Source organism: Theobroma umbraticum, unplaced genomic scaffold, assembly GCF_002168275.2.
Source record: "Theobroma umbraticum cultivar Fairchild unplaced genomic scaffold, ASM216827v3 scaffold_86.0, whole genome shotgun sequence".
NCBI classification, from domain to species: domain Eukaryota; kingdom Viridiplantae; phylum Streptophyta; class Magnoliopsida; order Malvales; family Malvaceae; genus Theobroma; species Theobroma umbraticum.
This window is the reverse complement of record NW_018397263.1, coordinates 3,618,450-3,639,575: the sequence shown is the minus strand read 5'-3', so window position 1 is coordinate 3,639,575 and position 21,126 is coordinate 3,618,450. Positions and strand designations below refer to the sequence as shown.

Below are 21,126 nucleotides of genomic sequence, written 5' to 3'. Positions count from 1 at the left end.
GCTAGCTAGGCTTACGTAAGAACTGAGCTAGGTCGTCATTTAGGTGCATCTTCCACCTAAAAATAGAAGGTTTGGATCCCTTAAGATAGATGAATTAATTGGCAGAAAAATAGAAATAAAAACCAAAAAAGTCTTAAATGCTTCTATATATATAATAATTCCCGCACAATTACATGATCAACCTGAACGAAGATTGCAGATAACATCACTTGCCACAAATTACAATGATTCTAGTAGGCCATTACGGCTTGTACCATGCTTTTAGCAACACCCTGCCTAAGTGTGCATTCGATGAAGATTTTGTTTAGGGAAACCCTTGTTCTTAGCTAGGAAAAGATTAATTTTGATATAATAACTTGCTGTCGGCTATGGCAACAAATTAAATTATGACAATGTTGAAGTAATTAAGGTGAGTACGTAGGTAACGAAATAAACCGGTAATGTACACCAAAATCACATTGACTTTTTGACAATTTGACTAAGAGGTATGTCAAAATTTTTGCTGCATTAAATATAATTCTTGGTACATTAGCAAAATTAAAAAAGTTAAGTTTCTAAATCTTGATTTTTCAATAATTAGAAAGCTACAAACAGTTATTAATTTCATCAAGCTTAAGTTGAATTGAACTTATCTATATCAATATAGTACGTTATAGGGAATCGATGCTCACATGTTCTTATGGTAATAACATTAAATTGATAAGGATGAGTCCATTCAAGAAGCTTCCTTTTCAAATAAGTTAATATTGGTCATTTTTTGACATGGTTATTAAACATCTTAACATCATCATGATGATGTATTGGGTATTTAATTGGATTTGTTGGTTCCGTATAGTCGACTTTATTTTGGTAACCATTGTTATTGTTAATTAATTAATTAATTAGATCCTTACTGTATACTCGTTGAGAGCGGACTGAATATTGAATAGGTTTCGGCCAGATATAACTGGTCAGAGAAGTCCAGACAAAGGGAAAAAAACATTAGAAATAGAGTTTTGCAAACTCTCTCTTCCCCCAAAAATCTGAGCCAACACCAGGGAATTGTTTTGGCTTGGCAAAGAGAGGACGCGAAGGGCACTGCAGCAGCATTAAATGTGAGATGAGGGATGTAGTACAAAATGTCACTGCTCTTTGTGGTACGGCTCTACATACATCGCCATCAGCTCTTTGTAATCACATGGGATAGCTTGATATTTACGTTGAAATACTAAGGTAATGGACGTCGATCAGGAGGGGTCCACTTTTCAGATCGTACTACTTAATACTTGCCTAGACAATTCTCAATTATTGATTTTAAAACTCTACTATTGTGTTTTGTCTTGATTACGTGTGGTTGCCGGATTTTGTTATTTCCTTTTATTTTTAGCAGTAAAATGAAAAGCAAAACAAAACAAAACCTTACTAACACAATACATATATATATATATTTATATATTTATGTATGTAATATTATTTGTTGTGATATTGCTCCTCTTCAAGAGTTTCTCATGACATTTTATGTAAAAATTTATATTTATGAGATTGATTCCTTGGATGGGGTTGGATGAGATCTCTCCTATATCCATTGCAATGTTTTCTTGACGGCATGTGACTTAAAAGTTGATGGAAGAGACGAGCAATCATCATTATTATCAGCTATACTTAAATGGTAAATGTCAATTAATTAGGATATGTGAAACACATTACTTTTATTCATTAATTATGAATATTATTATATGTGAACAATTCAATTTTATTGACAATCACAAAATATACCAATTTGATTAAGCTTATGTATGTAAATATATGGTTTCTTTGGAAGTCATATGTGAAATATACTTCACAGTTACTAATATAAAAGTCATACTAATATGTTGAGATTTTTAGCGTGAGCTGCAATATTGCCAAGGAATAGTTAGGTTTCTATACATATCAATAGTTTTAAGAATTGAAATACGTTGATCATTTGAAACATTAATCTAGATATTAGTTCGAGATGAAATGGGCAAATAGTTAGGGCCACTCTAGAATTGAATGTAGCAAATTTAAGGTTTTATCGATCTTAAGTTTACTTTGCAAATAAAAATATCAATTATTAATAGCAGCTAGTTGAATAATCCTCCGTAGGAAGTTTTTCATACAGAACTAATAGTCACAAGTATTTTGATAGGACAAAAACTGTAATCAGGGCAGATGTTTTGCAGCCATATATACAAACATTAATTTTTCCAACATTTTGCAATATCTGAGCACTGTTAGTTATGTGTGGAAAATAATCTAAATAGCGTTGGGATTTATAAGTAGAAATGTATTTAATATTGATATCAACACACAAATAAATCACATAAAAGACAATATTTAATGTAGTTCGATACCCATTGCTTACATTAATGGATAAGAGAGAAAAACCCACTATAAACATAAAAATTACAAAGAGTACAAACTACCCAAAATCAAAACTAAACCCGAGCTCTAGAGTAGTGAGAAAATCTCTAAAGTATTTTATGTGCTCCATTTCATTAACCCGAGAACTACACTTGTTGCCTTCAGATATTCCATAACAAAAATTCTCACCTAGATCCCAAAATTCGTTGGAACAATACTAGATCAATTGAGAATTACACCACCTATAACTAACGCCTTTTCACAGAAAATCTCCTCTTGCATGTCTTCGATCTCACGAACATAATTTGCAATAACAAATCTCTCAAACCATCATCTTTACATCACTACTATAGCTTTAAAATCTCATCATAATAATTTTTCAACCATAGATTTGATACCACTTGTTGATATTTTCAAATAAAAATATATTCAACTTTGAGATCAACACATAAATAAATCACTTCTTGCAAACGAGCAAATGGGGTTCTGCAACGAATGGTGTGGTTGGATCCAGCAATGTATTTCCACCCCTTTTATTTTGGTTTTAATCAAAGGAGCTCCCACAACACAATTTGCCAAAGGAAGACGACTTCACCTAGGTTATCCTTTATCACTCTTTTTCTTTAATTTTTCTTCTTTTTTTTTTGTAATTGGGAGAAAATGGATTTGAATCTTACTTTTTACACAAAGAGATCATATACCAACCAATGAACCAAATGCTTAGGTGCTTCCTTTCTCTTTAACCGGATGGTTGAATCACTAAGAATTTTATGTCAAAAGAAAAATTCACTTGAAATGTTCAAAGGAATTTAAGTTAGCAATAATACTTTGTCTATCATGTATCTCCAATTCATTGGTGACACCTTTCTTTTTTGTAAAGCTAATCTCCAACAATTAATGCAATGAAAAGAATATTAAAAAGGTTCCATGCTATCTCGAGTCTCAAAATTAACATCTCAAAAAGCTATTGTAGAACACCGATTTTTCTGCATAAAGGCAAAAAGGTATGTTAATTGTTGAGCTTGTAAAACATTCTTTTAAACCAAATATTATTGAATATATCTTTTAAAATCTACTATTATAAGACAAAAAGGGTATTCGAAAGATAAGGGAGCAAAAAATTAAAGAAGCATGCCTTTTTTACAAACTAGGGTAGAGGAATCGACCCTCTCATGGGTTTTATGGGCTTTTGGCCTACTAACCTCATTTGTCCTAGTTCCTCACTCCATTCTCTCTTCTCTTTTCTTCTCACTCTTTTCTCTTTTTCTTTCATTTCTATTACGACTCAAACTTGGGGGCTATGATCGGCGCAAAGGTTTAATGGGAAGAGCCCATTTGACCTGAGTAAGTCTCGAAAAGCAGACAAAAATAGATAACTAGGTATGAAACCGTGGGACATATCACCATGTATATATTTATATATGTAAATCATCAAAATTTATAGGCACCATTTCATGCTCAAAATTCAGAAACAAATTATCTATTTTAAAATAGATAATAACATATACCAATTTATGGCTAAATCTAGAAAATGTAAATACTTATAACAAAGTATAAACAAAGTACCAAATCTAGATACAATAGACAAATAGAAAGGACAGTGGAGTACAGCTCGATACACAAGGGGGTTGGCGTCTATAGAATGCCTTTAAGTCACCTACCATAAGATAAAAGTAGCTCCTTCCAAAGGACTATAAGCCAAGTAATCTATTAATTTAAAATAACAAATGCATCTTACAAGTGTGAACTATAATAACTCTGTGAGCAAATATGAGTAGAGGAAACAATCTAAACAGAAAAGTGTTTATAGAAATACTTTTTTTATAAAAAATGTAAACAAAGTAGATTTTCAATCTTTTCAAGTTTTGCTTCCAAGGCATAATTTATCCAATTTAGAATGTTTCAAATGTAAACAAAATCCATAGGAAAAATAATTGGGAATACCTAAGCCTAATGTATCGCAAAATCATTTTAAAACAATGAAAAGTTCATAATTAAGTCTTAAATATAGATACTTCCTCTCTGGATATCCATATTTTCTCAAATAGAATGCTTCTCGGACTTTTTGGACATAAAGTATTGATATGTATGCTATAAGTGTTGATACTTACAACATAGAATGTAATTCTGAGAATTTCTGAAGAACAAGTATCGATACTTCCATGAAAGTATCAATACTTTTCAATCAAAATGTAAGTATCGATATTTCTCCCATGGGTATCAATACTTTCTTCATAAAATTTCAGATTTTAGCCAAAAATCAATCTTATAAGTTCTCAAATAAGTCTATAATCATTTCATTTCAACTTCTTAGAGTTCAGATTCAAAAAGCGAAGTCAATAATATATTCAAAGAAAGGTTTTTCTTTAACTAACAATTTGATAAATTATTATCAAAATCTCAATTGCAAAATCAATTCATATCTCATTCTTTCAATTCAAAATATCAAAGGATGGAGTAAGCATTAGTGGAACATTAACTTAAAAGGAACTATTAAAAACAGAGGATAGGGTGTCATCCGCATTATTTGGACATCAAAAAGTGTCATAACAAAAACATTTAGTTTGATGCATCTAGTCACCGACTTTCAATAACAGAGGGTAAGGTATTATCCCCACTACTTAGAACAAATAAGGTGTGTCGTAGCACCAATATATAGTCTACCACATATGGTCACCGACTCTCATATAAACAGAGGGTATCATCACACCTATATGGTTCAATACATATTATCACCAACCTTTGAATATATAGATCACTATGCATAATGGCTAGCATCTATTGTTGCTAACTATAAATCCTTAAATTAATAGGTTCCATTAAAACATTTTCAAAATTAGAGTTCATCCAAATCTTATAACTGGAAAAGGAAAGGGAAATCATCACCAACAAATCAAAACATTAAGACATTATTTCTCCAATGTCATCAACTCAATCTAAATCATCAAAACTAGAGGGCCTAATACTATGGTCTTTTTAAGAATTATTTTCATCATAAATTTCCAATATCAACATACTATCAATTCACAAACAAAAATTCAAAATTTTGAGATATCAAAACATTCAAAACGCTTGTTCCATATGCACAAAACTAAATATATAATAAACATATTTTCATACGATATACATAACTTTCATCAAACTCATATAAACTCATCAAGCAACATCAAAATCCCTTTTCATAGTCATGTTTCATCAAAAACATGTTTTTATGCGAAATCGTAGACAATGCTTGCTTAATTATATCAAAATAATTAAAAACGTCATATCTACTCACTTAATTGAAGTGTGCCTTTCCCTTTAGCACCTTTCGACAATAACTCAACCTTTTCATAACACTAACTTTTCCAATAGCACCTACCAACGCATATTCCATCATTAATACTTTTTTTTTGGCATAACTTTCACAAATATCCATTTATCTTTTCAAAAAATTATTTGCTTAATCTCTAACCTAATAGCTAAAATCTAACCTAACTATGAGTTTGTACTTCCACTAGTTAGGGTTTAAAGTAACTTTACCTTAGTGAGCTTAAAAGTACCAAAAACACTCCAAAAACCTAAGTTTTAAAGAGACAAACAAATTTTTAGTAAACTAAAATTTCTAGAAATCAAAACCCAAAGTTTAGATGTTTTAAACAATAAAACCTTACCTCCAAGAGTTTTTAAAATGTAAATCCAAACTAAAATCTAGTTTTTGAATGCTTCAAATGGCTTGAAAAGATGAGAGAGAAAGAGTAGAGAAAAGAGAGAAAATAGAGGTTGAGAAGAAAGAGAGAAAGTGTTTAACCATTTAAGGAAATTTTCTAAAGGCTCAAGGCTTTAAAACAAGTGTGAGAAAAAATCCATTTTACCTTATTTTTTCAAATCTGTAACATAAGTATGATTCTTTTGGAGTAAGTATCAACACTTTCTTTTTGGGTTTTCAAGTATCGATAATTGATGAATAAGCTTGTTCATCAAGATGCAGTTTTAGGTTTCAAGTATCGATACCACATGAATAGGTATCAGTACTTTTGGTCTAAAATGCAATTTTAAGTCTAAAACAAAGCCTTTTGACTCTTTTTGGGTCTCATTTTGCAAGTAAACTCATTTGGGTATCAAAATATACATTTTTTAAGTTGTAAAGGTTTAGTGGTTTGTAAGGTTAAAATCCATTTCAAAATAAAAGGATTGACCCCTTCTCTCAAAAAGGTTGATACTTAAAAGTTTGGAAACTTATTCCAACATTCTAGTCCAAAGGGATTGATCCTCGAAAGGGCAAAGATAGTTCCATAGAAGACATAACACCTAGATAGAGGTTCTGTGTAGTAAAAATCGACCTTCTTTCCCTCCACAAATGGCTCTAATAGCATGCAAACAAGCCAAATTGATTACAATGGCATTTAATCATCGAAAAACATCAAACAAACTAATCACTTTTTCAGCCACCTAGAAACATATATCGAGCCTTCCTGTTACCTCTAATCTCTATCATGAAATAACTACTATAGGTATAAGCTTCTCTCTTAGATGTGTTTCTAGTATTAAATTATGGATTGATGAATTGCTAAACAATTGTGCTTGTTACTTGTTGTTTCCACGTATTTTTGCTCCAGTTGAAATAGGATAAGGTTTGTGATCGAATTTGACTCTTGGATAAGTGATGATTCTTGGAGTTGGCATGTCACTCTCAAATGGAGACTTTTTGATCAAGAACTTCAACAATGGAAGGAATTTACTCACTTCTATGCCAAACATGCCTTCATAAGTCCAGACCTTATAAGATAGTGTGGAAAAATAAACCAACGATAATGCGTAGCAAGCTTTTTGTGTCAAAGTTATTATGCAACAACTCGATAACCCAATAGTATTTGGACATCATTATGGTCCCGGCTATCTCTACCAAAGGTTGAGATCTTCAATTAACAAGTCATACAAGGTTACGTGGCTATCAAGTTTGACAATGTTAAAAAAGCAATTTCAAGCAAGGATTTTGTCAAAGATGCACTATAGAATAATCATTTAGAAACTGTGGCTTATTTATTCTTTTGATGTTTCCATTCTTGGAAAATATGGATGAATCATTGTACTTTGTAAAGAATTAAATGGGATGTATCGAGAGACTTCTTCACCTTTTTTCTTCCACGGCAAAAACCCACCCTCTAGTGTCTTGGAGAAGCCTAGAATGACTTTGCCATTAACAGAATGCTTTTACTCATTTATAACTCATTTACATCATAAAATTTTGGTTCATTGTCTACTGTGTAAAGGTAAGTGGCCCACTAATCTTGCTTCAGTTAATGGTATTCTCCTCAACCACATCAAAGTTTTTGAGAGCACAATAGGAACAAAGTCTCAACTCATGTCCAATAGTCAAATCCACCTGGTGATTTCATGAAATTCAAATTCAATGGATCAATAGTTAGAAAATTAGGACCATGTATCATGGAAAGGGTCTTCCATGATGATGTAGAGGTTGTAAAAAGGGGTCTTCTCTAAGCCCATGGGAATGGAGGACTTTAACTTAGCCAAAGTCTTGGCAATTAAGGAAGGGTTCTCCTTTTTCCTTTTTCGCCTTGGTTAACTTCACATTCGCTTATCATGGAAAGTGATTCTGAGAACATGGGTTAAAAACAGTGACCCAGACCTTTAAAGAATGAGGAACATCTCTAACCACATTGATTGTTACAATAGTAAAATTTCAAACTTGACCTTAATCCACATTCTTAAAGAAGCAAATATGCTAGCGGATAGACTTGCAAAATTTAAAGTTACACGAACAAATGACATTGTTGCCTATTTATAATCTACTAAGCAAAAGAATACTTGTTGCATGTTTTGCCATAGAGAGAATTAATTAGATCATGTTAAGTCTTCAAACAACTAATCTGCCTTGGTGCTTAGAAAAAATTGACTACTATGTGTCTTTATTAGGAAACCAAACAAGCTATAAGCAATGGGCTATTGCAAGCCTTTTTGTTTTGTCCTTTATTTGTTTTAGCACACCTTGAGTTGATAACACATTTGATGTATGGTAAGGGGTTGTATTACTTATTTGCTTCAAGCTTCATATAAAGCGAAGTTGGAAATTTTATTACTAGTTTCCTATATGTTCCCAAGCTTTATAAAAATTATCATTGCTCTTTTTTAAAAAAAACACACGAGAAACAATATTTAACGTCGTTCAACACTCATTGTTTGCATCCATAGATGAGAGATAAAATTTCACTATAAACATATAGATTATAAAAAAGTACAAAAACATTAAAAAACAAACACTAAACTCAAGCTCTAAAACAAACCTAGTTTCTATGCTTACTAGTTTTTAAACTTGTGAAATACCTTTTATTCTATGTAACTTGGTGTTTTTTATGTTCTTTTTTATATCCTTACAACTTTATGAAACCTTAAAAAAAAATATTCATCTTTCACATATAAATTACATCTCTCTCATAATTCAAAAGGCTAAGACCTATATTATATTTATAAAATTCTATAATTATTTAGTTATCAATCCTTAAACAATAAGATCTCTTACCAGTTAAGTATATTTATCCTTTAAATCAACCTAATCACTATGTAATTCTAAACCAATATATTTTCACCCAAATCTAAACTACTTCCCATTTTAAATTTGAGTCAAATAACTAACACGTCCCACTAAATCCTTTCCAAAGAGTGTGATGCTATACTAGTAATCAAATTACCCCAATATGGCCTCTTTCCCAAGACTTGTTGCTGGGAATTACCATTCGCCCTTAATTACATGTGTCTCACCCCCTAACCTCGGCCTACATGCACACACTAAAAGCTATGGAAAACAAAATTGGAATATTTTCATCCTTTTCAGAGAAGGACAAATGTTGTTGTGTTCAACAACATTAGAAGGATATTTAACCCCTAACTCTTCCCTTCCAACAAGAAAAAATAAGAAAAAAAGTAAAAAGGAATATTGCAATTGATAAAGTAGTGCTTTAGTTATTCTCTTCTCGAATGTCTCCCCACATTAGTGAGGAGATTGAGTGGTTTAGGTACTCCACAATCTTGATGGCACTCTTGGATGACTCTCAAAACATCGATGCACTTAACATCTCAGTTTACTCTTAGACTTCCCCTAAACACCCTCAGCTACAATCATTATTAGATAGTTTGATAATAATGGTATTTGGATTATTGGAATAAAATATCAATAAGTAATTAATTTTTTATTATTTTAATTTTTAGATTAAATAATAAATGTTATTTATAAAGAGTACTTATTAAAGAAAGGTTGTGATTAGAGAGTTATGAATGGTTACCTTATTAAATATAACTCTTTGAATAGTTATATTATGATAAAAAATAACTATTTAAATAGTTATAATATGATAAGAAACAACTCTTTACATTGAAAGATGTATACGTTCATTTATTATATAAACAATGTCATTATGCCATTTTCAGTATTTTGATAAGTGTGTTAAAGACTTTGTTGTATCCTAAAGGTTTAAAATACCTTTAGTGTTTTATTCATGCTTTCAAAGTTATATTCTTCTTTTTCTTGAAATAAATAGAAATTTCTAACAATCTTAAGGTAATTTTTAAACTTTTTTGCAATTGTTTCTTGATGGAGACTAGGTCGGATTCAAGTATGAAAGCACTTCCAAAATCAAGAAGTAATCAAACTCGACAGATTTGATGGAACAAATTTCACTAAATAGAGGGACAAGATGTTATTCCTATGAACCACATTGAAGATTTATTATGTTATTGAGACGAATCAACCATTAATTCTAGAAAAGATCATGTCAGTAGAATCAACACAAATAACACCTTCTGGACACATTGCCATAATAAGAACTATTGTCCCAACTACTGCTGATGTTAACATGGAGAAACGAAAAGATGACGAGTTTATATATTATGAATACATTCTCAATTCCCTCACTAATCAATTATATGATCTCTTCAGACATAAGACTTCGACAAATGGAATCTAGAATGCACTTGAGGAAACATAAAAAAAAAGAAAAGAAAAAAGGTATAGATAAATTTCTTACATTAAGATACCTTGAGTTTACCATGATGGATACCAAACCAATTATGGATCAAGCACATGAGTTACAAATTTTAACCTCTAAATTAAGTGAACTGAAAATCAAAATTCCTAGTTGACTTCAAGTGGGGCAATTCTATCCAAACTTTTACCTTTTAGAAATGGATTTAGGAAGAAAATTTTGCATTCTCTAGCAAGTTCTACAATTGAAGAGTTTCAAACTCGTTTGCATATTGAGGCAAAAAATCATGCTAGATATGCACTCATTCTTGGATCAAATGTAAACCTCGTCAATGACAAAGAAAATGGTTCTAGAAAAATGAAAAGAAATAGTCTAGAAAAATGATTTGATAGTGATGAAATGTATTATCATTGTGGAAAGAAAAGGTATTTTATCAAGGAGTGTAAATTCAAAATTTGTGAAAATCTTAAGAAACAAGATTGTTGCTTTTGGTTCTAGAAACAAGGTAAACCTTGTTGAACATGATGTCAAAGAACTTATTGCAATGGATTGAAATGTATATTGGAATGGTTATCGAAGTACACATGGCTACTATACAAAACATTCAAAATGGAGGCTAGATTCAAACATTATTATTCATGTTTACAATGACAAAAGACAATTCAAAAGTTATTGAGAACTCAAGAGACCAGAAGGAAATTTTAATGGGAAACCATAAGCTTGCTAAAGTGCTTGGCAAAGGAATTGTTGAGTTAAAATTTACCTTAAGGCAGAAATTAACTTTACTTAACATATTCCATGTTTCTAAAATTAGAAAAAATCTCGTATATGCACATCTATTTTGTAAGAATGGTTTTAAGATCATACTAGAATTAGATAAAGTTGTAGTATGAAAAAAAAGCTGTATTTGTTGGAAAAAGATATTCTTATGACAGAATGTTCAAACTCAGTATTAATGAAATAATAATTCTTTTGCTTATATTGTTGAATATTCTTCTAATTTATGGCATGCTAGAGTAGATCATTCAAATTTTCAATCTTTAAATGATATGTCAAAACATGGTTATATATCATGTCAAAAAGGTCATTTTAAAAAATGTGAAATTTATGCTGAGGAAAGAATAACTAAGAAACATTTTTCAAAAATTGAAAGAAAATCAAAATTATTAAAACTTTTACATTCTGATATTTGTGAACTAAATGGTTTGCTAACAAGAAAAATGAAAAGGTATTTTACAATATTCATTGATAATTATTCTCGCTTCACTCATATTTGTTTAAAGAAAACAAAGGATGAAGCATTTGATAAATTTAAGGAATTTAAAACTGTTGTTTAAAATCAAAAAGAAAAGAAGACTAAAATTCTTTGAAGTGATAGAAGAAGAAATATTTTTAGACTCGTTTTCTATATTTTGTGAAAAGAATGGAATAATTCATCATAGAATAGCTCCTTGTGCTCCTCAATATAATGGATTAGTGAAAAGAAAAAATAAAACTTTGGTTAATATGGTAAATAGTATTTTGTTCAATACAAAAGCTCCTTTTAATCTTTTGGGAGAAACACTCTTGATAGCATGTCATATAAGTAATAGAGTTCATTTCAAGAAATTACTAATTATGATACCATATGAATTATAGAATAATGGGAAAAAAACCAAATTTGAATTATTTTAAAGTGTGGGGGTGTACAGCTTATTATAAAGTTACTAATCCTTATAAGACAAAATTAAGATCTAGAGGCATCAAAAGTATTTTTGTTGGCTATGAATAAGATTCACAAGTATATGAATTACTTCTTTTAAATTCTAATGTTATAGCTAAAACTATACATGTTGATTTATTTGAGAATAATTTTGTTCATAATCTTATCAATTTTGAAAAGGAAAGGCAAGTTGAAATGGCTTCAACAGTTAGTGAAAAAAAAGAAAAGAAATTAAAAAATCTATTAAAGCTAAGAAGTCAAAGATTGAGAAAAGAGAAACATTTAGATTTTAATTATACTTCTCCATAAGCAATTGTTTTTCTAATTGAAGGAGATTGGACCAATATACTGAAGAAAACACCAATCTACTAAATGTAGATGAAAATCCTAAGCTTTTAGTAAAATAATGTCTTCAAGAAATGCAACCTTTTGGAAAGAAGCTGTAAATGATGAAATGGACTCAATAATGTCTAATAATACATGGGTCTTAGTTAATTTACCTTCCAGTCTAAACCAATTGGATGTAAATAGGTATTTAGAAGAAAATATAACGCTAATGGTGGTACAAACCTTTAAAGTAAGATTTTTTTTTAATAATTAGGGAATGGGGGATTTGAACCCTGTTCTTTAGACAGGGGGATAATGTACCAACTAATGTGCCAAATGCTCAAGTGCAACCTTTAAACCTTTACATTTAACCTTTAACCTTTAACCTTTAAAATAAGATTAGTTGCTAAAGGTTTCAAACAAAAGGAAGGCATAAATTGTTTTGATACATATGCTCTAGTAGCTAAAATAACATTTACAAGAACACTTATAGCACTAGATTCGATTTATATGTTGCATATACATTAAATGGATATTAAAATGGCCTTTGTAAATGGTGATTTAAAGCAAGAAGTATATATGGAACAACCAAAAGGTTTTATACTTCTTGAAAATGAGAGAAAAGTTTGTAAATTGATTAAATCACTCTATGGGCTAAAGCAAACTCCTAAACAATGGTATGAGAAATTTGACTCTTCCATATTATCTTATAATTTTAAACATAATGGGGCTGACAAGTGCATTTACTCCAAAATTTACCAAAAATTATGGAGCAATAATATGTCTATATATTGATGATATATATGCTAATATTTAGCAAAAACATGATCAACATAAATGAAAGAAAGAAATATTTAATCACTAGTTTAATGAAGGATTTGAATGAAATTGATACTATTTTGGGTATTAAAATTAAGAAACATAATAATGGTTATGTTATTAATCAAATCAAGAAATTGATCAATAAATTCAAACAACTCAATATAAAAAAATTTAGTACTCTATATAACTTAAGTATGAAAATGAACGAGAATGATGACTAACTAATTCCACAACTTGACTATGCTAGTACTATTAGAAGCATTATGTATACTATACATTGTACTAGGTCAGATATGGCATTTACTGTTTACAACTTATCAAGATATACAAGTAGACCTAGTAAAATTTATTACAAAGCTATTGGGAGAGTTCTTAGATATCTTAAAAGAACTAAAATTTTTGGCTTACATTATTCAAATTATCTAGGAGTGTTAGAAGGATACTTTAATGCAAGTTGGATTGCTAGTGCAAACGATAATATATCCACTTAAGGATGGATATTTACATCAAGAGGTGGTGCCATTAGTTAAGCATCAAAGAAACAAACTTGCATCCCACATTCAACAATGAAGTCAAAGTTCATAGTTGTAGTTGTCGTAGAAAAGGAAGCGCAATGGTTGAGAAATTTATTATTAGATATAGAGTTGTAGCCACAATCGATACTAGCCATCTCCTTATATTATGATAGTGCTACAACAATGTTTAAAGTATATGATGATGTCTATAATGGAAAATCTAAACATATTTGTTTAAGACATGATTATATTAAAGAATTAATTTCTAGTTAGATAATTACCATAATATATGTTAAATCTTCAAGTCATTTGATAGATTCTCTAACAAAAGGTTCACTAAGGAATTTGGTAACTTGTACTATAAAAAGAATGAGTTTAAGATCCTTATTAGACACCAATAGCGTGAACTCAACTTTTAATTAGTAATCTTTAATTACAAAGTTCAATAGGTAAAAATAAGTTATTGTTATGTGTTTATAATACACTAATGGAACCTATTCCTCAAAATCTTGTTTAAAGGTAGCATGGTCCATTGCATATAGAGGTTGAGTTTATACTCTTAGTGAAGTTTGAATATTATATTATGAAAAAAAAATGTCTAGAGCGATGGGGACATTAATGAAAACTTCACTTACATAAACATAAGGGGTGGTGTTGTTTCAACAAGAAGAATTTATGAATTTTCGTACAAATGTTTATTATGAATAGGATAAGCACATGGCCAATATAATGCTGAAAATGAACGACTATTTACAAAAATATAAACAAATATTATGTGTGGTGTATCTTCAATTCAACACTAGGGGTCGAGGCTCAATTTGTGAATATTATCTACTTCGTTACGGTTTTGAGATACATTTGCTAATTAATTGATGTTTCAAATCAAAAGAAACATTCTTATATACGTAATATTGATTTGTGTAAAATGTAGACATAAAAAATATATTTTATAAAAAAAATCAACGTTTCAAACTATTGGAGAATTATTAGATAGTTTGATATTAATAAGTAATTACTTTTTTATTATTTAAAATTTCATATTAAATAATAAATGGTGTTTATGAATAATGCTTACTAATGAAAAATTGTAATTAAAGAGATATGAATAGGTACCTCATTAAATATAACTCTTTGAATTCATATATTATGAAAGAAAACAATTTTGTACGTTGAAAGACGTATATATTCATTTATTATATAAATACTGTCATTACAAACTCATTTTTACTATTTTAATAAATGTGTTAAAGACTTTATTATATCTTAAAAGTTTATAAATACATTAAAAAAATGTTTTATTCACATCCTTAATATCGTATTCTTCTCTTCTTGAAATAAATAGAAATTTTTAACAATCACCACTTCTTCAATCTTCAACATAAACATTTTAGTCATCAACTCCCTCAGATCTTAAATAACAACTATATATACTTATTTCCATCTCTCCAAAAATAAAAAGAGCGACTTGCCTTAACATTTTATCTTTAAATTGCTACCTTAGATTCCAAGAGTCCATGAGTATTCCAATGACTGATCACCATACACCAGCGTAGTCAATCTTGGTCAGCAACAAAAAGCAACAAAATATACAGAAAAAGGGATTTTCAACCCTTTGGTAATTGACTTCTCTAGCTCGTGCTTTAGATTCATTACCACTTCGGAGTTTATGCTAACCTGACCATTGGAACCGACACAACATCCATATTCTTTTTGTTTGTCTTGCAAAACTCGTCTCACACCAACTTCTCATCACGCGGACCTGACGATCGACAACAACCACCATTGAAAAATATGGGAAAGCGCCACAACAGCAATGCGGGCGTGTATATATATGGCAATCGAGTGTGGGTGGGTATTAGTTTAATGTTTTGAAATTGGTCAGAATTTAGTCGCCGTTGCTTTTTCAAGTCGGTTCGGATTTCGGACATGTTAAACCTAGTCATTAAGGTTTGTGTGTCTTGATGAGTAAAGGCATCTTACATAAGGTTTAACTCCATTTTTTTATTTCAAGGTAGTTGAGATTAAATTTATCTGGATTAAGCGGCACATTGTCAAGTGTCAACATTCACAAGTGACGAATTGAAGATATATTAACTATTATGACCCAAAAGGCCAATATGAATGACAACTCGGCTTAAGAATAAATCAGAAGCGACCCAGCGATTAGGCCGAAGCCCCGAGCCCCGAAAGGGCCGAAAGGCTAGCTGGTAGTACCGGAATAGGGTTGGGGATTCGGATCCATGTACCCTCCAAGGAGCCAAAGTCAGTGTCAGCACTCAGCAGAGGGACACAGCCGAGAAAGGGAGAAATATAGAGAGATAGGCGGTCAAAAAGGCCGGATCCTAGGCACTGTACAAGAGTCAGCAACTCACCTCTCCCTCTCTACTGCATTTTTTGTCGTCTAGCCTTTAACCACGTGTCCCTCATTCATTACCCAATACCCGTCTCTCTCTCTCTCTCTCTCTCTCTCTCTTCTCCTGCTGCCATTCTCGTACTATACGTGTGGCCTTCCTCTAATTTGTCCGAACCAGTGACACGACTACCCCCCCTCTCTTTCACTCACGCACGCTCCACAGTTTCCCCTACAAAACGAAAAGAAAGAAAACAAACAAGGAAAGAAAGATGGCAACTTAGCAAGTTCCCTAGCTAGCTTAGGCTGCAACACTGAGAGATTTAAGAGAAACATAAAAAAGAAAGAAAAGTTGTAGCAAAATACGTACATTTATACACCACTTGAAACAGAGATGGGACCATTGTCCTGTGCTTAAATTCGAGCTTTTTCGTGGACGACACGATCCGAGTCTGCCGCTCGCTTCACCTCTCTCTCTCTCGTCTCTTTTCTCTCTCTTTCTCTCTCTCTTGAACCTTTATCTTTCACTCTTTTTGTAGCTTCCCTTCTCTTCTCTTCCTTTCTATTGTTTTTTCATAAAATCGACATGGAAATGGAGGATCATCATCACCATCAATACGGTATGGCTGATCTTAGGCAACTTATGAATGGAAGGCCAACCCATTTCCAAGGAATCCCACAGGCTCCCGAGTTATTCTCCTCCGGCCACCGGAATCTGCCGCCACCGCAACCTCATCACCACCAACACCACCCTCACACCTTTGAGATGATGGAAATGGTTGGTAGACAAGTTGGTCACGAGTTGATGCCTCGTGGTCTTCATCACGACTTCCCTGCTGATTCTACTGCTAATAATGCTACTCCCACGGCTGCTGCAGTTGCGGTCACTAGTGCTTCTACTCCTAGTGCCAGTTGCGGATTTGATGGCGAAGCTACTGCTTTCGGCGGTGATGGAGGAACTGGAAGATGGCCGAGACAAGAGACTTTAACACTTCTAGAGATCAGATCTCGTCTTGATCCCAAGTTCAAAGAAGCTAATCAAAAGGGTCCTTTGTGGGATGAAGTATCCAGGTACACTAATATAGTACTGTACCCTAATTCTCTTTTCTTTTCTTTTTGTCTATTTCTCTTCTTCCCCCTCTTTCTTTGGCAAAGGGTTTCTATGTTTTTCTTTTAATCTGTAGCAAATTCACTAAATAATTTCCCGTTTTTTTTATTGCTTTTCTTTTATATTAATTAAAGAAAATTATAATGGGTTCTTTTTCTTTCAGTGTAACTATCTAGTGATGATGAAAATGGAGTTTTTCTTCATTTCTTCTTACAAGGTTTAAACAAAACTAGTAAAGCTTACTTTCCTTCGTACTATTACACTCGGAAAAGAAAATAAAAAAGCATTTGGTTATTTTATCATGATTGCACTGCTTTCCTTCTTTCTATCTTTAAATTTGTATTATTCATGGGAGGATCGAGCAGGCTTTGCGTTCCTTGTTACCTGATTTTCAACAGAGAAACATGCGGGCTTAATTTATGTTAAAAACATGACCTCTCATTGTAGTTCTTGCTGTCATTATTAAGAGAAAACTTTTGAAACAAATTAATGGTTAATAGAAAAGGACTACACTGTGAAGAAATTCAGTTCAGAACCAGGTGTGTTGCATCTTCTTTGCAGCGCTTTCCAGGGTTTATTTATTTATTTTTTTAAAGGATGGCTGATCATTTCAACAGTCTTCTACTGACTTTTTTTCCCCTTGAAAATGTGTTGCCTTCATTCTTGTGCAAGCTTTACTGGTTTTTTGCTATAAAAATGACTAACCTTTTGGATATTTAAGTACACATCTACTAGTTTTATCCGTGAAAAGACGTTTTATCAGTCCGTTGCAATGACCCATCTTCGTTAGCAATTTTGAATGGTCATAGTCTGCTTACTTGGGTTAACTGCTAAATGCTTACCAAGGAAAACACATAGGTTTTACATAACATTGGCAAAATATCATCACATGAACTTTTTATGGTATATCTTCTTTTTTATTTTAAAAAATTTGAACTAGGGTTTATATTTGAATTTTAAGTCATTATTTTCCATTTCCTATTCGTCTTTCTTTTCTTGCTGCAGGATCATGTCTGAGGAACATGGGTACCAAAGGAGTGGGAAAAAATGCAGGGAGAAATTTGAAAACTTGTACAAGTATTACAAGAAGACTAAGGAAGGGAAGGCCGGGAGACAGGATGGTAAGCACTATAGATTCTTTCGCCAACTTGAGGCGCTATATGGAGAGACCAGCAATTCAGTATCAGGCCCAGAAACGCAACTAATTGGGAACAATTTTCGGTTTCATGGTACTCCCAACAGCAACACTCAAGCAAATCAAGATGTCTATCACTCTCAAAAGCTCTGTGATAGTCTTAGCCTCTCTAATTCCTCCGATTTCGACACTTCTTCCTCGGATGACAATGATTTAAGCACTGCAGGGCCAATGGAGAATGACTCATCAGAGAAGCGGAAAAAGAAAAGGGGTAGTAGGAGCTGGAAGGCAAAGATAAAAGAGTTCATCGACTCTCAAATGAGGAAGCTAATGGAAAGGCAAGAGGCGTGGCTAGAGAAATTGACAAAGACTCTTGAGCAAAAGGAGCAAGAGAGGGTTTTAAGGGAGGAAGAATGGAGGAAAGAAGAAACAGCCAGGATTGATAGAGAGCACAAGTTTTGGGCTAAAGAGAGAGCTTGGATTGAAGCTCGTGATGCTGCTTTAATGGAGGCCTTGCAGAACCTGACAGGAAAACAATTGAAGGTCACATCACCTGAGGAGCTAATGGCAACAGAAATACAAAACCACAGTGAAAACCAGAATGAGAATGGAAGTGAAACTATAAACAACACTGTAAAGGCAGATGGCTGGCAAGAATCCGAGATTTCTAGGCTAATACAGCTGAGAACCAGCATGGAATCGAGGTTCCATCAAGAAGGGTGTTCAGAAGAGATTCTGTGGGAGGAAATAGCCACTAAGATGGCTTGTTTAGGCTTTGACAGGAGTGCTTTAATGTGCAAAGAAAAATGGGATAGCATTAGTGCTTACCTAATGAAGACCAAGGAGAGTAACAAAAAACGCAAGGAGAACTCGAGAGGCTGTGGTTATTATCAGAACAATGAGACCCTCTACAGTCAAGGAAGAGCATACTGTGAAATTAATGAGCAAGGATCTGAGACAGTGAGACTCCAAACAAATGACGGCTCTTCCCCTTCTAACTCTAACGCTGGCAATGCTGTAAATGATAGTTGCTTTCGCTTCTTGATGGCTGATGGAGAGAACCTGTGGGAGAACTATGGTTTAAAGTTCAGCAAAGGAGAAAACCAGTAAGTTGAACAAAAAAAAAAAAAAAGAAAACATGACAGATCATCTCACAATTATTCTAGCTAATCCCACATGAAATATATGCAATGGGTGGGAGAGGAGGGAACTGCTGACTCGGTAAGAGGTAAGAGATAATTGACAAATGTCCTCTATTGAAGAGGGGATTTACCATGTGTAAGCGAGGAGCTGACTGATGAGAATTTATGTATAGCAAATGGTGTTTCATGGGGTCTTAGCAAGTGCATATTTTAAGATTAATGACAATAATGGGTTTAATATCTTGCTGGGGAGAGAGAAAAAAGGCTTAAATATTGCTCTAAGACGCTGAGTTTTCATCTTAACATTTCTGAAATCTTTCCTGCTGTGCATGGAAATTTGATTATTTACGTTTGTTTCTTCGTCAGTTTCTTTCTTTCCATCTTTACCGATCATTTGTTGTTTAGTAATCTGGTGAAATTTTTTCTGTCTTCATATGCAAGTATTTGCATGAGTACACGTGACCCCACGTGTGCAGAAAAGTTTGTGTACAAGTTCTCTGTAGTACGGTACATAGGCTAAGGCAACAGTGATGTAGAGGAGATTATAAACCAGAAACAAATCTTTCAGCTTGTATTTTCGTTGTCTTGTATCTATATTGTACAAAGAATTGGTTGATGACTGCTAATGGTTTTTAAGTTGGATATGCTCCATGGATGTTTCACCTGATCAGTTCTTTTAGTACTATGTAAATTCCTGAAAGCCTGGTCGATTAAAAGGACTTTACATTTGCATCGTTTGCCATTAGTCATGACAAAAACCGTTTAATGACCAGAGTAATTAACTAAGTCTTTGAAGGAATTGTGTCATTCTTCCACCAAGATATATATTTCTCCATATTCAATGAGTTTGTCATTGCAAGTAAAATGTCAGAGGTAAGTTTGTGTAGTGAAATTGGGATTCATGGAAGGCGGTTGCAGATAAAAATTAAGCTCCCTCGATAGACGGCCTGTTGCCCTCACAACATTGTCGGCTGATAACTTGTTTATATTCAATCCTTTCCAACAAAAAAAGTTGTAACATTGAATGCAACAAGAAATATATATATATATATATATATATATATATATCATTGTTGTCGCCAAGAAATGTTCATTTTGCAGACTTCATTGATTGACATATTATATAGTCGGTGGTGAGTTAATAACAAATAGTATAAGATACTAGCCGTCCCTTTTTTCTGTTATTGAAACTTTTTGGCATATTAACAGCAAAAGAATATAAGAGGCGAATAATCAAATTAACTAAAAAGAATAATACTCGAATCAAAAGAGTTACAATTCAAAGCTTTTACCTTAGAGCTTAAAATTTGGAATGCTTTAATTAGTTGTAAAACACTACAAAAATTTCTCCCTTATTGTCTAACTCTATTGCGATGCTAGCTTGTGTATCATAAAGGGTATTGAAAACTTACCTTAACCTTTCGTTAGAGGAATGAGAATTATTAAGTCAAAATTAAGTTATTGAAATACTCTTAAGAAATGTTTAGATTTGCTTCAAAAGGCTTACCTAGTCATAAATAAGTCAAAATTTGTTTTTAAAAGATCATGATAACCATGATTTTTTTTGCAGGACAAAATCAGCTCACTCAAACTTAAAAAGCAGGTTTTAGGCTCTCTTTGATCGATAAAAATGGAAGTGAAGGGGATGAAAATATTTTCGATCTAATGAATATGTTTCAAGA

The 21,126-nt window shown here is 32.3% G+C and overlaps 1 protein-coding gene across 1 annotated transcript; it reads left to right on the top strand.

Annotated features, from left to right (window-relative positions):
- Positions 1-16,559: 16,559 nt before the first annotated feature.
- On the top strand, positions 16,560-20,091 carry PTL (Duplicated homeodomain-like superfamily protein). Its single transcript, XM_021433513.2, has 2 exons — positions 16,560-17,130; positions 18,173-20,091. Exons 1-2 carry the CDS (start codon positions 16,646-16,648, stop codon positions 19,410-19,412), a joined length of 1,725 nt encoding a protein of 574 aa, XP_021289188.1. The 5' UTR covers positions 16,560-16,645; the 3' UTR covers positions 19,413-20,091.
- The last annotated feature ends 1,035 nt before the right edge of the window (positions 20,092-21,126 follow it).